The sequence below is a fragment of the Lepidochelys olivacea genome (assembly GCF_965140295.1).
Source record: "Lepidochelys olivacea isolate rLepOli2 genome assembly, chromosome: 16".
Classification (NCBI taxonomy): Eukaryota; Metazoa; Chordata; order Testudines; family Cheloniidae; genus Lepidochelys; species Lepidochelys olivacea.
This window is the reverse complement of record NC_140426.1, coordinates 28191974-28213341: the sequence shown is the minus strand read 5'-3', so window position 1 is coordinate 28213341 and position 21368 is coordinate 28191974. Positions and strand designations below refer to the sequence as shown.

Sequence of the window (21368 nt, the reverse complement as noted above, 5' to 3'; positions counted from 1 at the left end):
CGATAGGCCGGGGCGCAAGACAATGACGTGCGGGCTGCGCGCCGGAAGCTGCTCGGGTAGAGGCTGAGCTTGCGGTGGGATCTAGTGGCGGCAGGTTCGACCCCTGGGGACAGGACAGTGGGGTGGGACAGGACCCCGGCCGCCTCCTCCCAAGGCCCCAGTGACCTCCGCGGGGAGGGATCGAGATGTGGGTGCCAAGGGCTCGGCGAGCGCGCGGGGCGGGATCCTGCGGTGCAGCGGCTAGGCTGGGGTCGTGGCGAGGCAGTGACTGAATCTCTGTTTTGCTGCTGCAGGAGAAATGGCTGCAGAGGAATCCCAGCTCCTGTTGGGCTCCAGGGAGCCAAGCGAGCAATGGCTGGTGCCTGCTGAGAGACGCCCTGTGCCTGACACCTACCTAAGGTGAGTATTCCTGGGCCCCCAGCCAGAGCCTAGAGAAGCGCCCGACATTCTGCAGCGAACAGCGTAGCTGGCAAGTGGCTACACTTCCCCTCCCCACCTTACACAGTAACCAGGTATAGGATCACAATGGTCCCTTCTGGCCTTGAAATCCGTGAAAGCCAGGTTCTAGCCTGCCAGCATGTCCACAACTGGTGCTGCATTTTCACAACTGGTGCTACATTTGTCCTTTAACAAAGGGCACGATTTTATATAGTTCAGGTCTTAGCAGGGCTTGCAAGAAGTTGCCTGAAGTTTTGTCAGAAAAAAGTGGTCAGACAGCATCTGATTATTGGGGGTCTGTTCTGTATTTGGTGAACTGTACAGTTAACACATTTTACCACTGTGACTAAAAGCAATAGACTGAGTTGCTTGACCAAAATCAGTAATGAAACAAATACTGGAAAACTCAGAACGATTTCTGCAACATTTGCATACTCAGGAGATAGGTAGGTCAACTGGATTTTAAGCTTTTTGTTCCACTCAAAATCATTAGATTTACTAGTCAGAAACCAGAACAGATTTTAGTATTATCTAGACCATTCCATATAGTGTCTTCATAAGTTTTCACAACTGTTCATTACCTTTCCTCCTTGCAATGCTTTTAGGACACATACCTTACTTTAATGTATTTTGCTATTGGAGACAAATTTATTATAGACTCTTACAATCTTAAATTAATGCCTTTTCAGTACCTTGGATTTTGATTTCTAAAGACTAGGTTCAACTAGCTGTCTAATAGATTAACCAGTGTAAGTGGCTAATGAGAGACTCTTTGGAAGAATAAATAACTCATGGTGATTTTTAGTGACCACAGATTGAAGTGTGTCTTATTTGATTATACCAATATGAATCTATATCTTATGGAGGCTGTGCATAAAGTCTTATGTACCTCACTTTTGGTGTGATATTAGCCTGCCTGAAAGCATAGAGTTAAATCAGAGGAAGCTGTAAGGGGGAAACTTGCTTCAAAAGGGGTTAATATAACAGTGGCTGAGCCATTAATTGGGAAGAAGCTACTTACCGGGCTCCATCCAAGCTAGAATGGCTTGCTCTTCCCAGTGCTAAACCTAGGATCAAAAGAGGATACTAAACCATTGTGGGACACCAAGCCAAGAACAGGGAGTTGATTGAGTGATTTGCCAGGGGGCATCAGTGGGAGCTGACAGGCATAGGAGAGATACAAACTGCAACAGAACTGTCTGCTTCTACCAACTCAGAGATGGAGCTAACTGAGCTAGATAAATTATACCAAAGTTGGCAAGGAAGGATTATGGGTTAGGCAAGGGAAAATATACATCTAGATATTTACTGGTTTTACTCTTTGGTCTGTGTGCTTTGTACCTTTGCATGAATGTGTTTCGAATAAGATGTTTTTGATTCATTTTAATAAGCTGCTGTCACAGGTCCCTGGAATGAAAGGGCTTACAAATGCCAAACCCACCTGGGGCTGTTGCATCAATACAGTGGGAAACAGGGTGGCGGATATATAGAGATCCAGTCTGAAGGTAGTTGAAGAGCGTGGTTCTACTCACTCTTCAGAGAGGTGAAGGTAGCGAGGCCTATACTCAAGAGGGACTAAGACGGATCCAAAGCACATGCTTTAGGGGGCACATGCTTTAGGGGGCACATGCTTTAGATCCGTCTTAGTCCCTCTTGAGTATAGGCCTCGCCTCCTTCACCTCTCTGAAGAGTGAGTAGAACCACGCTCTTCAACTACCTTCAGACTGGATCTCTATATATCCGCCACCCTGTTTCCCACTGTATTGATGCAACAGCCCCAGGTGGGTTTGGCATTTGTAAGCCCTTTCATTCCAGGGACCTGTGACAGCAGCTTATTAAAATGAATCAAAAACATCTTGAAGAGAAACACTATGGCCAAATACATTTCCTAAGACCATTTAATCTGCTTTGTAAATGCTGTATATTTATCTATTGAATGCATGAAAGTACTTTTTTGTACACTGACTTACATTATCAACATATGAGGTTGAGAATGCTGATAAATCAATGATTAAAGATGAGAAATGTTTACATTATCTTTTTGAACAGAACTAACACAATATTTTGATGTACCACAGGTAAATTTTTCATAACCTTATGGAGAAAAAGGACTTTGAAGCATGGCTTGATAACATTTCTGTTACATTTTTTTCTCTGACGGACTTGCAGAAAAATGAAACTCTGGATCACCTGATTAGTTTGAGTGGAGCAGTCCAGCTCAGGCACCTCTCCAATAACCTAGAGATTCTCCTTAAGCGGGACTTCCTCAAACTCCTTCCTCTGGAACTCAGTTTTTATTTGTTAAAATGGCTTGATCCTCAGACCTTACTCACATGTTGCCTCGTGTCAAAGCAGTGGAATAAGGTTATAAGTGCCTGCACAGAGGTGTGGCAAACTGCTTGTAAGAACTTGGGTTGGCAGATAGATGATTCTGTTCAGGATCCTCTGCATTGGAAGAAGGTTTACTTGAAGGCTATTTTAAGAATGAAGCAACTGAGGGACCATGAAGCCTTTGAGACATCCTCATTAATTGGACACAGTGCCAGAGTATATGCACTTTACTATAAAGATGGTCTTCTTTGTACAGGTAGGAAGCCCAGTAGCCTTGGAGTCTATTATGATGCTTAAAGATTTCTCATCTTTGAGCTTTACCATTTATTTTGTAACAATATCATTTGTTTAATCTGACTTATGATAGCTGTGCTGGGGGTGGTGTTGGAAGAGGGATGGAATTGTAAGGAGTGAAGGTGGGAAACTGGGAGGCCATGCACCTACCAATTAAGTTGAAATTGTTTCAGTTGTGTTTGTGTAATGTTGAGACTTCATCATTCCCTGAAAACTAGAACTTTCCTCATTAAATAAGTCTCACACTGCGTGAGTAGAGAGGAAATACTTAATTTAAGACAAACATGGAGAAAAGCCCAGTATAAGTCTGGGAATTAACTGTCACTTTAATGCAACTAGCTACCGTGTTCTTAAACTATAGGTTCAGATGACCTGTCTGCAAAGCTGTGGGATGTAAGCACAGGGCAGTGCATATATGGTATCCAGACACACACTTGTGCTACAGTGAAGTTTGATGAGCAAAAGCTTGTAACTGGGTCCTTTGATAACACAGTAGCCTGTTGGGAATGGAGCTCAGGGGCCAAGATCCAACATTTCAGAGGGCATACCGGTGCAGGTATGTTGAGCTTTTATTCAACTTTTAAGTCAACCAGTCAAATTGTGACTTTATCCCTGTCAAATTAGAAACGGAGGTTGGAATTGGACCATTGTACAGCAGACACTGCTACTTGTGCTGTGAATTTCATATTGTGAATCAGTTTCTCATCTCTTTTGAGGGGGAACCTGACCAAAAAATATCTACAAATATGCACACTATCTCTGCCTGCTCTTTGGGGTAAGTCCTAGGCTTAGGGACACCCTGGTCTGCATGGACATGGACACAATACAAGTTGTATAGTTCTGGTAGTATAGTACTTGATGCCTGCTCAGTGTGACATGGAGCACAATTTGCCAGAGCCACTTACATCCCAAGCCGGGGGAGGATTTGTGTAGAGGAATGAGGTAGGGCTGGTGGATCTGAACTTGCCTGTATCCCTGGTAACTCTTCACATCTCTCTTCCTCTGGAGGGGGTCACAGCAGGTGTAACAGGCTGCAGTAGCAGCTGCAGCTCCACACCCTGGAAGGAGAATTCCCTCTCTCCAACCTTCTTCCAAGTCTCCCTCATGTAGAGCTTGGTTATTTGGGCTGTCTCGTGGGCCCACAGTTTGCCCCTTTGAGTTGGAAGGGTATCTGGAATTTACTAATCCTGCTATGTAAACATGACCACTTAGAAATTCATCTTGCACCGAGGACAGGAGGCTGCCTACCAGAACAGCTGAGGCTTTAAATGTAGTAAGTTTTTTTTTTTTTTTGATGGGCTAAGGCTTTTCAGAACTAGGATATTTAAAACAAAATTACTTCTGGAACACCTACAATGGGACTGGCCTAAATAATTAGGTTACACTACACTTAATTCATACATCAGTCAAAAAATAACCCTGCTAATTGAGATACTGTTCTAATTTCATGGAGAAGAACCAATAGCCTTGGGAATCTAAGCTTTAAGGGGTGGAAATAACAGATACATGTATTTAAAGTAACCATTCAATCTGAACCATTAGAACCTTTGAAGATTGAGGTTATTAGTCTTGGCCTGGTACCCTCATCTCAGATGAGATGAGGATAAATGTAGAGAGTGGTGCTACTCATTTAAAATCCTTCTTGCTTGTAGTTTTTAGTGTGGACTACAATGATGAACTCGATGTTCTGGTCAGTGGTTCTGCAGACTTCACTTTGAAAGTATGGGCCTTATCAACAGGAATGTGCCTGAATACATTTACTGGACACACTGAATGGGTCACTAAGGTAGGGTTGTATTGATGTAGTCAAATCTTGCTTTGCAAGATAATACTGTGCATGTGTTTTATACACATCCCATATCTCCTCAAGTGGTATTCCTTCACTTGCAGCCGTACAGGGGGTGGGCTGTCAGTAACCAGAGATAAGTGGTTGACGCAGGGATTGTCAGTTTTGATTCAAAGGAAATCGTTGTTAAAATGTTAGAAAATAACCCTTTGGCAGAAGAGAGACAAGGTGGGTGAGGTAATATCTTTTATTGGACCCACTTTTGTTGGTGAGGGAGACAAGCTTTCAAGCCACACAGAGCTCTTCAGGTCTGGGAAAGGTACTAAAGTTTTATTACCTCACCTATCTAGTCTCTCTAATATCCTGGGACCAACACGGCTATAGTTATATTTCATAGAAGAGGCACTTACAAAAGCTACAGTGAAAACATTCAATCCACTTACATGAAGTAGTTCCTATAGCAAAGTGAATGGAATGATTAGGGTTCAATGTTTTATTCCAGGAATGAGTGTGATTGTACTGAAGCCAAGCTACTTTGAAAGGCATAATTACAATGAAAAAAAGTGCTGCTTGTCTGTAAAGTGTACAGTCAAAATGAAGGTGAGCAAAGTTTTCTCAAATGAGGAAGCTGGAATGCTTAGTTCTTAGCTAGTCAGGGTGATTCTAGAATCAAGCTTAACATGAAAGGATTTTCTATCACAATGAGTTGTCAGCAGTGGGAACACAAAGTCTTAATTGTTCTGGGTTCTTTTTGATGACAAAGTATTCTTCCTTAAAAGAACCTGTGCCCCAAAGGCACAGTCATAGCAAAATTGCAATGTTTTTAAACCTCTATTATCAGTATTTAAACCTCCATTACTCAAATTGTCAATAAACTAGAGCAAGTTTTACCTAGATTTGAATAGGTAATTTAATATTTTATGAACTTGGGAATCTGTTTAGTGAGCTTTAGACTTATTTAACTGTTTCTTCAATTGCAGGTGGTTTTGCAGAAGTGTAAAGTCAAATCTCTCATGCATAGTCCTGGGGATTATATTCTTTTAAGTGCAGATAAGTATGAAATCAAGGTATGTACTGTGTCTGTTTAAATGTGTATCACAGTGCAGAGAAGTATGGTACTTTTTGCATTTAGGAAATTCATTGGCGCTTTTAAGAGTACATGGATTTTTCCCCATAGCCTATCAGTGAAGCACTGTATAGAAGACAAATGGGTCTTTGAAAGCTAGTGGTGGTTCTATGCTTTTCTTTTAAGACTGAATATCAGATGGCTGGGTGTGCATTAAGTGGGTAGCCCTGGGTTTGTAGTAAGGCCTTCAGTCTCTGCCAAGTATATTCTTGTTGCAAACTCTTCTTCAGTAGGGGGGCATATAGTTTGGGAGGAGGAGTTCTGATTTTAATAAATAGTTTAGAGCTTCACAATGTTTCTCATAAGTGTGCTCATTGGGACTTTATTAATCTTCTGATTGGGTAGAGAAAGTTAATATAGTTAAGAGGACTAGCAAAAGATTTGGTGAAACATGTTGTTGCTAAAACTATTCTGTTTTCCTCATTCACTTAATCTGTATGCAAGAGATTGAATATTAACTAAAAAAGTCTCTTCAGAGGAACACTTCAGGCTTGAGTCAAGACACACACGGTCAATACTACTACTCTTCTGTAGACTGAAAGCAAGAAAAACCTGAAAACCAAATACCTTCTGTGGTCAGGAACTCCACTTCCAGAAATCGTCTGAAATATAATTTGTCTAAATTCACTAGTTGTTGGCAGCCCAGAATGACTACCACATAAATAAGTGCAAAGAAATCACTCTCTGTTCATGTAGCAGTTTACAGCGTGAGATGCTTTATAGTATGAAAAACAGGATTTTTTTTAAATTGCAGATTTGGCCTATTGGAAGAGAAATAAACTGCAAATGCTTAAAAACCCTGTCCGTATCTGAAGATCGCAGCATCTCACTGCAGCCCAGACTGCACTTTGATGGTAAATACATAGTGTGCAGTTCAGCTTTAGGATTGTACCAGTGGGACTTTGCCAGCTATGACATTCTCAGGTACATCTTTCAGTTTGAGACTAACTTTGCATGTGAAGCTTTACTGTTGAGGTTTAAAAAACAATCTGGTTCAAAACCACTAAGGTAGACTACAGAGCCATTTGGTGGGTCAAGGAAGCGTAAGGACGATCCCTCTCGCGGTACTGTTGGGCTTGAGACGCATCATAAAACATCTCAGAATTTAGTGGAATGACGTAATCAGATGTCCTGCAAACTGCAGGTGAGGGGGTCAGAGAAGATTAAATTCTGTTCTGGCGTTACTCTTAATTGTATGCTCAGTCCCAGAATACCGTTGGCATCCAAAATCATAATTTCCCAAGAATAGGATTTATTATGGAAATACTGACAGACCTCTTTCGAAGGATCCTAGCTCATTCAGCCAGCTGTGTCTCTAACCCAAAAGAAAAGCACAGTTTTGCCTTTGTTACCTGCCTTGGGTAGTTTCACCTCCTAATCTGGCTTCAAATATATCTTTGTGGGACATGTTCAAATAAGAAGGAATGAACCTAGAGCAGGCCTGGATTAAGGCATATTGACAGCTCTTTAGGGAAACTAACTACTTCTTCCTTAGATCATTCTGGCCTTAGACTCCAATTTCCTCTCTCTATAGATGCATATAGGGGATGAAGTTTCATAATATACAGTGATACCAATTCTGATTTAAACACTGTCTTATCTTTCAGGGTCATCAAACCTCCTGATTTTGCAAACTTGTCCTTGCTGGGCTTTGGAGATATATTTGCCCTATTATTTGATAACAAATATCTGTATATAATGGACTTGAGGACAGAAAAACTGATTAGCCGCTGGCCACTGCCAGAATATAGAAAGTCAAAGAGAGGTTCGAGCTTTTTGGCTGGTGAAATGTCTTGGCTAAATGGACTAGATGGCCAAAATGACATGGGCCTGGTTTTTGCCACCAGTATGCCAGACCACAGTATTCATTTGGTATTGTGGAAAGAACATGGCTGAAGATGTGGCAGGACATTCATGAGTCTGGGACTTGAAGCAGTGTGTCCATGAAAGAAGACTTTGCATGAACCAAAGTTGCACACCTAATGGTATCATCATGCAATGCACAATCACTTATTTTTTGTTTTCTAGGGCATTTGGGAGAGATGGGCTTGTTTTGACATAATACAACACAGCATGCTAACAATATTTGCCAATTAATTTAATCTGTACTCATATTTAAGCATACATATTTGGGTTTTCTTGACAAAGTATAGATTATAAAAGTTTAAATCACTCAGATCTATCATTTAAGTCTAAAATGAAGTGGTGTTTGATCTGAAAGACTTCTGTCCTATATCTTTTGCTGAAACAGAAGGTGAAGCTACTATCTTATACATGTAACATCAAGTGCTAATCACAGTGCTAAAACTGCACCAGTACACAGAATACTCAGTGTAGAACGGCATGATTTCCTCAACTGTCAGCCTCTTCAGGAACTTGGTTTCTCCTTATTGTAGCTTTAAACTCTTAGCAACCTGAAGTCAAGGAAGCAGTAAAGTCCTTTCACTACTATCAGAATATTTCTTGATGACAGCAATAGCTTGTTTCATTTTAAGTAGGGGCCTGTGTTCATGTGATATTCCCTTCCGTTAGCCAGACTGGGGCAAATTCTTAGAGATAAGCAGCATAAATAACTGCAGGATGTGAACATGGAGAATTTGTGGGCTAGTGTTTTTTACGGTTTACGGCTTGAGTAAAGTTGGCACAGAAATAAACAGTCTTTTCCTGCACAGAGTATACAATAAAGCCAACCTGCTAGTTTAATGTGCCATTGCACAGTTATTGAATAAATATTTTGGACCATGTGTTGGTCTTTCCTCAGGGACTGAAACATGGAATATTTTTGCACAAAATTCTCCAACAGTTCACCCAGTATGGCTTTATTAACATTGCATAACTGTTTTCTAGAATTTGATTGTCAGAGCACAGTTTAATCCATACATTTAGGGAAAACATTAAGGGAAGGGAACTTGTTTAAGACCTAGGCAGCAGGCTTTAGGCTCATACATTGTATGTCAAATGACATCGAAGGGCTGTCCACCATCCAACATAATAATAGTGTGCTAATGAGTACAGAAGTACCTGTTAAATCTGGATTTGAGGATGAAAATTGTGACATTATGAATATACCCGTTTTCATAAGAGTTCAGGAGTTCTAATCATGAAAGAATAGAACTAAAATAATCCATTGTACTCTTCTCTGACCAGTTTTACTAGGCCTCACTAATGTAGGGGGAGAAGATTTTTAGTAAATATTTTTTAATAGTAGGTATTCAAATATTATGCTGAATCTGACTTTTATATTTAAAAGCTGTATCCATCATTACCTGACTCCTATGCTTTAGAACTGCATTTCTACATTTTGAAAATGAAATTTCCCCTCCATGTCTATTTTTACACCACTTCTAAATATAAGACTGCTTGAAGATTAATGACTCTGTCTTTTACCTAACACACTTACATGGCTCCGATCAGCATTTCAATGTACATATCCTCACATCACCTGTTTGGTAGGACAGTACAGTAATTCCTTTTTTGCAAATGGGGAAGGGAGGACCAGAGCCTCAAAGGTGTTTAAACACCTCACTCCCATTGATTTCAATCAGGGTTACATACCTACATATCTGTGAGGATCTGGAGCTAATTGACTTGGGAAGTCACAGAAAAAGAGACTTGATCCCAGGTGTTTAAAACCAGAGTCCTAACCCATTCACCCCTTTACAATGGTAATTTCTTTTTGTTGAGACTGGTTAAAATACACAACTCGATTGCAGATGTAGTGAGGAGTGATGTTCAGTTCTTTTTTGGGGACACTTTACATGCTTGTGACTGAAACACGTGGTCAGCTAATCACCACAGCTAATTAAAATGACAATTCACCCATAATTTGTTTCCGCTTAGTCATGGTGTCATATGACATTTTGGAAGACAAAATGGGTCTGTAGTGTATCCTACCTTTTTCCCAACCAAGAAGAAAGCACTCAACTAGAATGGGATGGTGAATTACAAAAGAATTACATTAATGTGCTGTGCTAAGTGAGTGTTAAGGCCAGTGTAAGAGTAGGACCAATCTCTTAACTTTATGCAGTGTACCTGTTCAAGGGTTATCTTGAATTTAGTTGAGCGACTAACTATAGATTCTTCATGCACTAGCACAGCCCCACTGACGGATACTTGACTCACTTAGTACTTGGATAAATAGAGAGGGCGTTAGCGTGATACCGCAATATAATTAGTTAGTGCTTTACAGAACAGCTAAGCCATCAGAACTAACCCAAGTCAAACTAAAGGGATACCCTGCTGGTTTGATAGAGGCCTTTGTATGACTATTCAATAAGCACATTACGGCTATTGATAACTTGCTACCATTCACTTTAGGCGCTGCTCAAGAACCACCAAAATACAAGGGAGTTGCTTATTATTGCACCAGTTTCTATCCGTCCCTTGCCCTGCGCCCTCCCCTTCCTCCATACGCTATGTGGGCCTACAAGGGTTTGGCTAATTAGTGGTGCAGCACCATGAGCTGAGGATGAAGAAGTTGTTCCCACAGAAACTCACAATGGGGACCTAGCGAAGAGCAGTACAAACAAAACAATAATGCTTATCTGTGCTGTGGATGATTACTTGGATAATGTTTATTTTGATGGAATATATGTAAAACGCTGATTTAGAATCATTTTGAAGAGATCAGCCAGCAAAGAGACAATAAGTATCAAGTAGTTAATTCAGTCATTTACAGTGGGAACCCAAAAGTGTAATATAAAAGTCAAATTATAAATTGCTGAATGAAAACCTAAATGCTACAGGGAAATCCTGTATGAGTAAAACCCCTTCTCTAATGGTCCAATACTGCAGTCTGTTCTGTGAAGACAGATTTCTGCAACTCCACAAAAGCTCACTGATAAGGAACTGAATGGATGGAAAGTTTTGCTTGGGCAGATCAGATTGTGAGACTGCAACCTAAAGTTTCATTTGAGTAAAAGTTATTTATAGACATGAAAAATAACCTGTCTACCACCCTAAGTGGTAGACAGCACGGAGTCCCCACTACCTACCAATGTTGCCAGAAGTTTCCTCAGTAAGGAGGGCCCTTCTGCATGGGGAACAGATTTGGCTTTTGGTATCTTAGCATACGAAACCACTATCACTATTAATAAAGCATGAATGAACACATTAGTAAACAAGTCAGTGGGAGGGTGTCTGATTTTTTTTTCCTCCCCCCTGTGACAGGTTTTGTCACAGAGATCACCTTGGGACTGTCACCTGATGTGTTAAACTTACCTTTAAGTCCTTTTTCCCTGCCAACTTGGGACTCTAGAACCTAGCCTTGTTGAGCCAGACATGCTAGCCTGCTGCAACAAAGACCCGGGGTCTGGGCTATGCCCCCAAAGCTGCAGGCTTTAACTGAAAACAACTCAGCAGGTTATCTATCTCCAGATACGCAGTTCCCAATGGGATCCAACCCCCAAATAAATCTGTTTTACTCTGTATAAAGCTTATACAGGGTAAACGTATAAATTGTCTGCCCTCTGTAACACTGATAGAGAGATATGCATGGGAGAGGTTTGCTCCCCCAGGTATTAATCACTTACTCTGGGTTCATTAATAAACAAAAGTGCTTTTATTAAGTATAAAAAGTAGGATTTAAGTGATTTCAAGTAATAGAAAAAAGTAAATCACCAAGCAAAAACACAAGTCTAAGCCTAGTACATTAAGAAACTGATTACAGGCAATATCTCCATGACTGGCAGCCTCTTTGTTCTGCTCCACCCCCTTTTTATAGTTTTGCACAAGGCAGGAGTCCTTTGTGCTTGGCCCCACCCCTCCTTCTGAATGGAAAAGTACAAGGATTAAGATGGATTCCAGTATTAGGTGACATGATCACATGGCCTGTGAGACCCCAGCCTCCATTCTTCCTGGGCTGGCCCACAGGTAGGTCTGCAAGTAAACAGAGCCATTTACAGTTCATTGATTCTGAAGCACCCTTAATGGCTTCCACTTAATATGTATTACTGATGTAAACAAGTTTATATCTTATTCTCCTAACTCAAGACATAGAAATAACATATGCAAACAAATAGGATGAACACACTCAGTAGATTATAAGCTTTGTAATGATACTTTACAAGAGACCTTTTGCATAAAGCATATTCCAGTTACATCATATTCACATTCATAAGCATATTTTCATAAAGCATATGGAGTACAACATCACACACACCCCTACCATTCACTGAAAGCTAAGTAAAAGTGTATGTATAAAAAAAATCAAGTCCTAGTATAGTTCAATTCTTTTCTCCATATGGCCTAGTTAAAAAATTACAGTAGTACAGGTTAACTCATAAAGGAGCAACACAATAGATCTTAACCGATTTACAAAGAACTAGAATCAGCTAATAACTGTTTCTTCATAATAAGATGAAAGATTATGGAAAACTGAGGGCAGTCTCAGCATTCACAGCTCTCCCTCCTCCACCTAGAAACAAAACAGCCTCCTTCCAAGTAACCAGCTAGCACCAACTTTTTCTCCTCAAAAGCTGCCTGTTAGAGCCCCTGCACACAGCTGAGACCAGTTAACATTTTTAGGCACCTAGGGGCAGCTGAAAAAGGCAGCCCTTTTAATGCCAGCTGTCATAACCACACAGCTAAGGGTAGCCTAGAATTCCCCCTTACCTGTAAGGGGTTAAGAAGCTCAAATAACCTGGTTGGTACCTAACCAAAAGGACCAATGGGGAAAGAAGAGACTTTCAAATCTTGGGGGAGGCTTTGTTGTGTGTGTTCTCTTGGGAAGCAGAGAAGCATCAGGTCAGAAAACTTCTTCTCCTATAAACCATCCTAAAAGTCTCTCATTACAAAAATTGTAAGTAAAAGTCAGGCAAGATGTGTTCAATTATCTTGTGTTCTGCTTGTGAATTTTTCCTTTGCTGGAGGGAGGTTTATTCCTGTTTTTTGTAACTTTGAAACTAAGCTTCGAGGAACTTCTGTTGTGTTTTTGAATCTTTTGTTACCCTGTAAAGTTATTTTCCATCCTGATTTTTACAAAAATAGGTGATTTTTTTTTACCCTTTTTTTTTTTAAATAAAATCCTTCTTTTAAGAACCTGACTGATTTCTCTATTGTCCTAAGACCTAGGGGTTTGGGTCTGTGATCACTTTGTAACCAATTGGTTAGGATATTATTCTCACGCCTCCCCAAGAAAGGGGGTGTAAGGGGTTGGGGGGCATATTTTGGGGGAATAGGAACTCCAAGTGGTCCTTTTCCTGATTCTTTGTTAAATCACTTGGTGGTGGCAGCGTACCCTCCAAGGGCAAACAATTTGTGCCTTGGGGAAGTTTTAACCTACGCTGGTAGAAACAAGCTTGGGGGGAGTCTTTCATACAGGTTCCCAATCTGTACCCTAGAGTTCAGAGTGGGGAGGGAACCCTGACGCCATCTAAAGTTAAAAAACCAGCACACTCTCTCAAACATCTATTCCACTCCTTTTTACTGCATTTTTGCTTATTCAAACAAAGAACTAAAAATCAGGACAGTCCCGATTTTATCGGGATGTCTGGTCACCCTATGACTGATGCCTAAATCTAGCTCTAGCAGCCACTCTTAAGAAACGTATGTTTTCCCTAGTACCTCAGGTCTTTTGATCACCATGCATTAAGAACATAAGAACGGCCATACTGGGTCAGACCAATGGTCCATCTAGCTCAGAGTCCTGTCTTCCAACAGGGGCCAGTGGCAGATGCTTCAGAGGAAATGAACAGAACAGGACAATTGAGATCCATCCCCTGTTGACTGCCAGAAGGTCTGACAGGACAGAGGCTTACGGACACCCAGAGCATAAGGTTGCATCCCTGACCATCTTGGCTAATAGCCACTACTAGACCTATGCCCCATGAATTTATCTAATGCTTTTTTGACCCCCCGTCACAACAGCCCCTGGCCACAAGTTCCACAATTTGAGCCTATTATGGTATTTTTAAAATGTTTTTCCATGCAGCTTGCAGGCATTTCACTATTTAATTACATAATGGTTGCTACTACTCAGTGGTTCAGCTATATTCACTTCTTGGACCAGATCCTGTACTCCTTTTAGGACTAAATCAAGAATTGTCTTTTCCCTTGTGGGTTCCAGGCCCAGCTGCTCCAAGAAGCAGTTATTAATGGTGTCAATAAATTTGATCTCTGCATCCCATCCTGAGATGATATGTTTTCAGTCAATATGGGGATAGTTGAAATCCCACATTATTATTGGGTTTTCTGTTTATGTAGTCTCTCTCATCTCCCTAAGCATTTCACAGTCACTATCACCATCCTGGGCAGGTGGTTGATAATATATTCCTACTGCAATATTCTTCTTATTCAAGCATGGAATTTCTGATCCTAGAGATTCTATGAGACAGTTTGAATCATTTTAGATTTTTTACTATGTTTGACTCCATGTTTTCTTGCACACATAGCGCCATCTCCCCACCAGCGTAACCTACATGGTCATTCCTATATATTTTGCACTCTATTGTGTCCCATTGATTATCCTCATTCCACCAAGTTTCTGTGATGCCCATTATATCAATATTTTTATTTAATACCAGCCAGTCAAGTTCACTCATCTTAGTATTTAGAATTCTTGCATATGTATACAAGCACTTATGAAATTTGTAAATTTTTGTCTGCTTCATCTGATGTAACTGAATGGGACTCTTATTTTGTTTGACTGTTTCTCTTCAGTTCCTAACTGTACTTTATCAACTTCTATCCTCTCCTCTTTACTAGGGTAAGCAGAGTCAGGATGAGCTCTCCCCTGACATCTGGTGGTGAGTCATGGTGGGTTGTGGAAAAGAACTTCAGGGGCTGATCTCATTTGCATAGGAACACCCACCCTGCCTAGATGGTCACTTTGGCTGCTGTAGGAGCCCCAGTTTCTCTGTTATTGGGGCAGGAATAAACTGTTATTATCCTGATTATGTGAATCAAGGATAGTGGAACTGTACTCGGCCTTTTGTTATGATGGAGGGACTCACCATCAACTAAGCAGCACTCGCTAGGCAAGGGTCATGGGTTCCAAAACTCAGTGAATGACTGGGATGATTTAGTTGAGGATTGGTTCTGCTTTGATCGGTTAGACTAGATGATCTCCTGAGGTCCCTTCCAACCCTGATATTCTATGACTGGAGAGAGGCTGGGGACAGGTATTAATACTTGGTCGCATGGGCCTCATGATGAGGGCCTTACATGCTAATTGCACTTTCTCCTCTCTCCACTATCAGAGCTAATTTTGATTTCATTAGGAGTCTAGGTACAGGATGCTGAGCTGAATTCACTTTGGGCTAATGGTGCACCAGCACTGAGGCTCACAAGCTGAAATCACAAAAGAGCTAAACTTACGAAGAGCTGAAATCACTGAGCGTTGTGTTAAGTAGTGGGGGAGCCTGAAGATATATGGCAGAGCAGTTTGCGGGACGGTGAGCAGAGCAGCGTGGCTGATGGAGCAGAGCAGTTTGTCGGATGCCTGGAGCAGCTCATGGGGGTGGTTGGCAGAGCGGAGCCCCATGGAGAGGTGGGGCAATCAGCTTTGGACCACGTAAGGTGCCCCTTAACCTCCCCCCCCCATCTCCACCCAGGTTGGGAGGTAAAACTCTGCAGATAAACTTTCGAACTCTGGGGCTGCCCTGACCAGGGACAGAGACTTTTGGGTTATTGGACTTTTGGGACTTAGGGTGATTTTGGGTTGCTGGACTCAAGAACCAAAGGGAAAGGACATGCTCCAATTTGCTTGGGGTGGGTTTTTGCTCATGGGTTGTGTTATGAATCCTGTTGGTGGTGTTCCCCCAACATAATGCCACATTGTTTCTCTCTGTTATTAAAAGCCTTTTTGCTACACTCAGACTCTGTGCTTGTGAGAGGGGAAGTATTGCCTCTTGGAGGTGCCCAGCAGGGGTGGTCATATATTTGTCCCAGGTCACTGGGTGGGGACTCGAGCCAGTTTTGCATTGTGTTATTGGAATGGAACCCCCAGATACTGAACCCGGCCCTTGTTGCTGCCAACTCTGATGGGCAGACGGGTTACACTAGGTTGTAAAGTGTTCCCTTTAATAAATCCTCCCCTAAAGGATGTGGCTGTCTGAACCATGTGCTGCCCTGCACCTGTAGGCTTTCCCCCAGTTCTTAATTTAAAAGCTTCTCAATTATGCTTTTAATTTTAAAATATCAGCAATCTGGTTCTGTTTTGGCTTAGGTAGAGCCCACCTTCTCATATAGGTTTCTCCTTTCTTAAAAGGTTCCCCTGTTCCTAATAAACCTAAATCCCCGCCCTCCAAACACCACTGTCTCATCCATGCATTGAGAATCTGCAGTTCTGCCTAACTGTCCCTGTGTGTGGAACTGGAAGCATTTCAGAGAATGCTAACATGGAGGTCCTGAACTTTAACTTATTAGCTAGCAGCCTAAATTAGTCCTCAAGGACTTCTCTCCTACCTTTCCCTAGGTCAGTGGTCACCAACGAGTTGATTGTGATCAACTGGTCGATCCTGGAGACTCTCCCAGTCGATCGTGATCTCCGGCTGCGGCGAAGCAGCAGGGCTGCCTGCCGCGGCCCAACGCCTCTCCCAGAAGCAGCCAGCAGGGGTCTTCACGCGCTGCTGCTGCCTGCAGGCATCACCCCTGCAGCTCCCATAGCTGGGAACAGAGAGCTGTGGCAAATGGGAGCTGCAGAGCCAGTGCCTGCAGAGAGGGATAGCATGCGGAGCCATGTGCCCCCCACAGGGGCACTTTGGTCCCTTCTGGGAGTGGCATGGTCACGTTGTGCACTACTGGCTGGCAGGGTGTGTGTGTGGGGGGGGTGGCCCGGCTCGTGATGGGGAGGAGGTGCTGATGTGCCTGAGTGGGGCCGGGGCAGGCAAGGAGCCTGCCTGAGCCCCGTTGTGCCACCGATTGGGAGCTGTCTGAGGTAAGTGCCACCTGCTGGGAGCCTGCACCCCAACCCTGAGCCTGCTCCTGAAGCCAGCACCCCATACCCCCTCCTGCACCCAAAGCCTCTGCCCTGAGCCTCCTCCCAGAGCCAAGTATCAGGGGTAGCCGTGTTAGTCTGTATCCAGAAAAACAACAAGGAGTCCGGTGGCACCTTAAAGACTAACATTTATTTGAGCATAAGCTTTCATGGGTAAAAACCCCACTTCTTCAGATGCATGGAGTGAAAATTACAGATGCAGACATAAATATACTGACACATGAAGAGAAGGGAGTTACCTCACAAGTGGAGAACCAGTGTTGACAGGGCCAATTCGATCATAGAATCATAGAATATCAGGGTTGGAAGGGACCTCAGGAGGTCATCTAGTCCAACCCCCTGCTCAAAGCAGGACCAACACCCACTAAATCATCCCAGCCAGGGCTTTGTCAAGCCTGACCTTAAAAACTTCTAAGGAAGGAGATTCTACCACCTCCCTAGGTAACGCATTCCAGGTAACGCATCAGAGTGGATGTAGTCCACTCCCAACAATAGATGAGGAGGTGTCAATTGCAGGAGAGGCAAAGCTGCTTCTGTAATGAGCCAGTCCCTATTCAAGCCCAAATTAATGGTGGTAAATTTGCAAATGAATCTTAGTTCTGCTGTTTCTCTTTGAAGTCTGTTTCTGAAGTTTTTTTGTTCAAGTACAGCTACTTTCAAATCTGTTATGGAATGTCCAGGAAGATTGAAGTGTTCTCCCACTGGCTTTTGTACGTTACCATTCCTAATGTCCGATTTGTGTCCATTTATTTTTTTACATAGGGACTGTCCGGTTTGGCCAATGTACATGGCAGAGGGGCATTGCTGGCACATGATGGCATAGATCACATTAGTAGATGTGCAGGTGAATGAACCTCTGATGGTGTGGCTGATGTGGTTTGGTCCTCTGATGGTGTCGCTAGAGTAGATATGGGGACAGAGTAGGCAACGAGTTTTGCTACAGGGATAGGTTCCTGTGTTAGTGTTTCTGTGGTGCGGTGTCTAGTTGCTGGTGAGTATTTGCTTCAGGTTGGGGGGCTGTCTGTAAGCAAGGACTGGCCTGTCTCCCAAGGTCTGGGAGAGTGAGGGATCGTTTTCCAGGATAGGTTGTAGATTGTTGATAATGTGCTGGAGAGGTTTTATCTGGGGGCTGTAAGTGGTGGCCAGTGGTGTTCTGTTTTCCTTATGGGGCCTGTCCTGTAGAAGGTGATTTCTGGGTACCCGTCTCGCTCTGTCAATCTGTTTATCAAGCATTCTTAAAACTACAATACCCACCTGGGGAAGTGAGGAAACAGGGAAGGGGCAGGATAGATCCTGGGTTGCCCTTCAATTCAAAAAGTGTCTTTGGGTGTTAAAAGGTTGGAGACCACTGCCCTAGGTCATTGGTACATGTAGGTACTACAACCCCCAGCTCCTCCTTTGCATGGTACATAACTCAGCCTAGATGTTCTGTGAGGTCTACAACCTTCACGCTCAGCCAGCAATTCGCCAGCAATTTTTCCAGTCATCACAAACCCAACTATCTATATTTCTAAAAATCAAATCCCTCGTTACTATTCCTGTCGCTTCCTAATAACTTGCCTCAGAGAGGTATCCTCAGTGCAGGAGGATACCATGATATCATCTATAGAGGATATTGGAAACAGCACTTGGTGGAGACCCAAGTTACAGATAATGTGCAATTAAAAATTCCCATGCAGACAAGACAACAATCAGTGAATAAGTCTGTTATAAATATAAAGGAAAGGGTAACCACCTTTTGTTATGCCTGCTGCTCTGTCCCCCAGGCAGAGAGACAGAATTTACAGCTGCAATCACCTTTTACAAAACCTTTTAAAATCCTGCTGTGCTTCTGGTTCAAAATGATCTTTGGTTTAAAATGATCCCACCTCTACCGCCATGTCAAGGTTTTTTCCCCACTCTGAACTTTAGGGTACAGATGTGGGGACCTCCATGAAAGACCCCCTAAGCTTATTTTTACCAGCTTAGGTTAAAAACTTTCCCGAGGTACAAACTTTGCCTTGTTTTTGAACCGTATGCTGCCACCACCAAGCATTTTAAACAAAGAACAAGGAAACAGCCCACTTGGAGACATCTTCACCCAAAATATCCCCCCAAGCCCTATACCCCCTTTTCTGGGGAAAGCTTGATAAGAATCTTCACCAATTTGTACAGGTGAACACAGACCCAAACCCTTGGATTTTAAGAACAATGAAAAATTAATTAGGTTTTTAAAAGAAGAATTTTAATTAAAGAAAAGGTAAAAGAATCATCTCTGTAAAATTAGGATGGTAAATACCTTACAGGGTAATTAGATTTAAAATATAGAGAATCCCTCTAGGCAAAACCTTACATTACAAAAAGACACAAAACCAAAAATATACATTCCATCCAGCACAGCTTATTTTACCAGCCATTAAACAAAAGGAAATCTAACGCATTTCTAGCTAGATTACTTACTAACTTAACAGGAGTTGTGAGGCTGCATTTTTTATTTGTTTTCAGCAAAAGCATTATACAGACAGACCAAACCCTTTGTCCCCCCCCCCAATCTGAAATAATTTTGTTCCCTTTATTGGCCATTTTGGGTTAGGTGCCAGCGGGGTTACCTTAGCTTTATAACATCGGATAAGGATAAATACATTTACCAGTGATCTAAAGCATGTGGGACCTTGTGACGGTCTACAACGACCCATGAAGCTGTGAAAAAGACTCAGATCACTTCAATTTAATTCTCCACTGCAATTAAACTGAGTGAAATATGAGAGCCTAGAGACAGCATCTGAGAAATAGGCAATGTGTGTATATTTGGTGCAAGCAGCTCATGGCCCTCAGACTGAGTACTGGCTCTGGAGACCAGAGTGGCTGAACTGGCAGAGCTAAGGGAGACAGAGGTACATAGATGACACTTTCTGGGGCACAGTAGAGTGGTCCCATCCCTGGTCTGATAGCCTCTGTGGTGTTAAGGAGGATGAAAGTCCTGGGGAAGGAGAACCTCAAGCTGGAGCAGACCTTAGTTGGGACCCTCCTTTCAGAATCTATACATATTGGTAATCCACTCCTTCCCCACCCCCTCATGGTCTCATTTTCCGCACTTAGAACACTGTTTTCTGTAGCACTTTGTTAACATTCATGATTAATGATGAGTTATATCTCCAGATAGTTGTATCCCTAATCAGGGATTCTCTAGGAAGCTTTCCTTGAAGGGCTTCCCGGCAATGATAAATAAGGGCAATATCAATGGGAACATTCACACTGTCTGCATAGGCATGTAGGACAGAGTGGACTGACGTCTGAACCACTTTCCTTGGATCAACTATCATTTTTTTAGGATTAAATACATTTTTTCTGTTAGGCTCTCTGTGAATATGCTGCAGGATGTTAACGCCAGGCACAGCATTCCAGGATGTAATGTTGAATATGTCAGTAGAAGCATATACAGTTTTAGGGAAGACGTGGCTCTCAAAGAGGAAAATGCCAGCCCCTGGATTTTGCTCCTGAAGGCCACTCATCATAATTTTCCAGTCTGGGTGTTTCATGGGCAAAATAATTTCATCAATATCATTAAGAAGCACAAACTTGCTCTTGTACATGTTGCGGTAAACACAGTCATTTAGAGCTGTGATTTGTCCATAGTAGCCAATGTCTTTGGTATCCATAGAAAAATGCCATCGAGAAGAAACGTTGAGGTATGAAGTAATTGGCCAGGGAATTATCTCAATGGTTCCTTCTGCAATATAAAATTCCAAGGCTTTCTCCATCAATTGGCTGCAACTGTTCTTATAGATAATAACTTTCTGTGCCCCAAGAATTTTATACATCTCCATGGCCTGTATAAATTGTAAGACATTACTATAATTTCCAAACATGGGAGAGAGACACACAGTGAATTCAATGGGTAAGGTCTCAGGCTTGCGGTTTTTTATTTCAAACCTTGGTAGTTGGTCAATATTTCCTTTAGGTTCCCAACTGATGGATACAAAGTTTGGATCACAGTTTTGAGGTTCTGAACAAAGCAAGTCTGCTGCCCCGTAAGGGAATCCAAATCGATCTGAATGAACATCTATTGCTGCCGTTGATACATATATTTCACCATCAGGCTGGCAGCAGAACCAACAGAAAAGGTCTTTCACTTTTTCATGGTGAACAATCCCAATCACGCGGGTTATTTTGCTTTTTCTATTATCGAAGTATGGGGCAATGATAAAAGTTCTAGTACCTTTTATGGCTGTGATTGTATTGCTGGCAAGTTCTCCTCTACAGAGGTTGCCTTCTTGTGGTGTTATATTTGGTAGGAGAGAGTGCCCCTGTGTCCAAAGATAATACAGAATCATCAAAGTGAAAGCAAAAATGCAAGCAGCAGCTACATAGTATGATTTTCTTTTACAGCATAACATTTCAGACGGATTTAAATGCAGATGCAGTTGAATTTTTTCCAGAACTTCAGACAGACACACCTACAGGAGAAGGAGATCATG

General features: G+C 42.2%; 3 protein-coding genes across 11 annotated transcripts in view; 1 reads left to right on the top strand and 2 right to left on the bottom strand.

Annotated features, from left to right (window-relative positions):
- The window catches only part of SLC2A8 (solute carrier family 2 member 8), a 75744-nt gene that overhangs the window by 18589 nt on the left and 35787 nt on the right, over positions 1-21368 (bottom strand). Inside the window, exon 2 of the mRNA XM_084649911.1 lies at positions 1460-1505. The gene's annotated coding sequence lies outside the window, so the exon portion shown is untranslated. The remainder of the gene's footprint in view (positions 1-1459; positions 1506-21368) is intronic.
- Positions 3-8060, top strand: FBXW2 (F-box and WD repeat domain containing 2). The gene is made up of 8 exons (XM_084649925.1): positions 3-94; positions 294-399; positions 2517-3025; positions 3425-3619; positions 4716-4849; positions 5830-5916; positions 6730-6899; positions 7583-8060. The coding sequence occupies exons 3-8, from the start codon at positions 2536-2538 to the stop codon at positions 7869-7871; spliced, it is 1365 nt and encodes a 454-aa protein (XP_084506051.1). The 5' UTR covers positions 3-94; positions 294-399; positions 2517-2535; the 3' UTR covers positions 7872-8060.
- Positions 19185-21368, bottom strand: part of LOC311531983 (beta-1,4-galactosyltransferase galt-1-like) — a 50828-nt gene continuing 48644 nt past the window's right edge. For 7 of the 9 annotated variants that reach the window (XM_084649912.1, XM_084649913.1, XM_084649915.1 and 4 more), the window contains one exon: positions 19185-21347. In XM_084649912.1, the coding sequence (XP_084506038.1) occupies positions 19986-21347 (1362 nt within the window). In that variant the 3' untranslated portion in view covers positions 19185-19985. The remainder of the gene's footprint in view (positions 21348-21368) is intronic. The other 2 variants (XM_084649919.1, XM_084649920.1) reach the window with 1 other exon arrangement.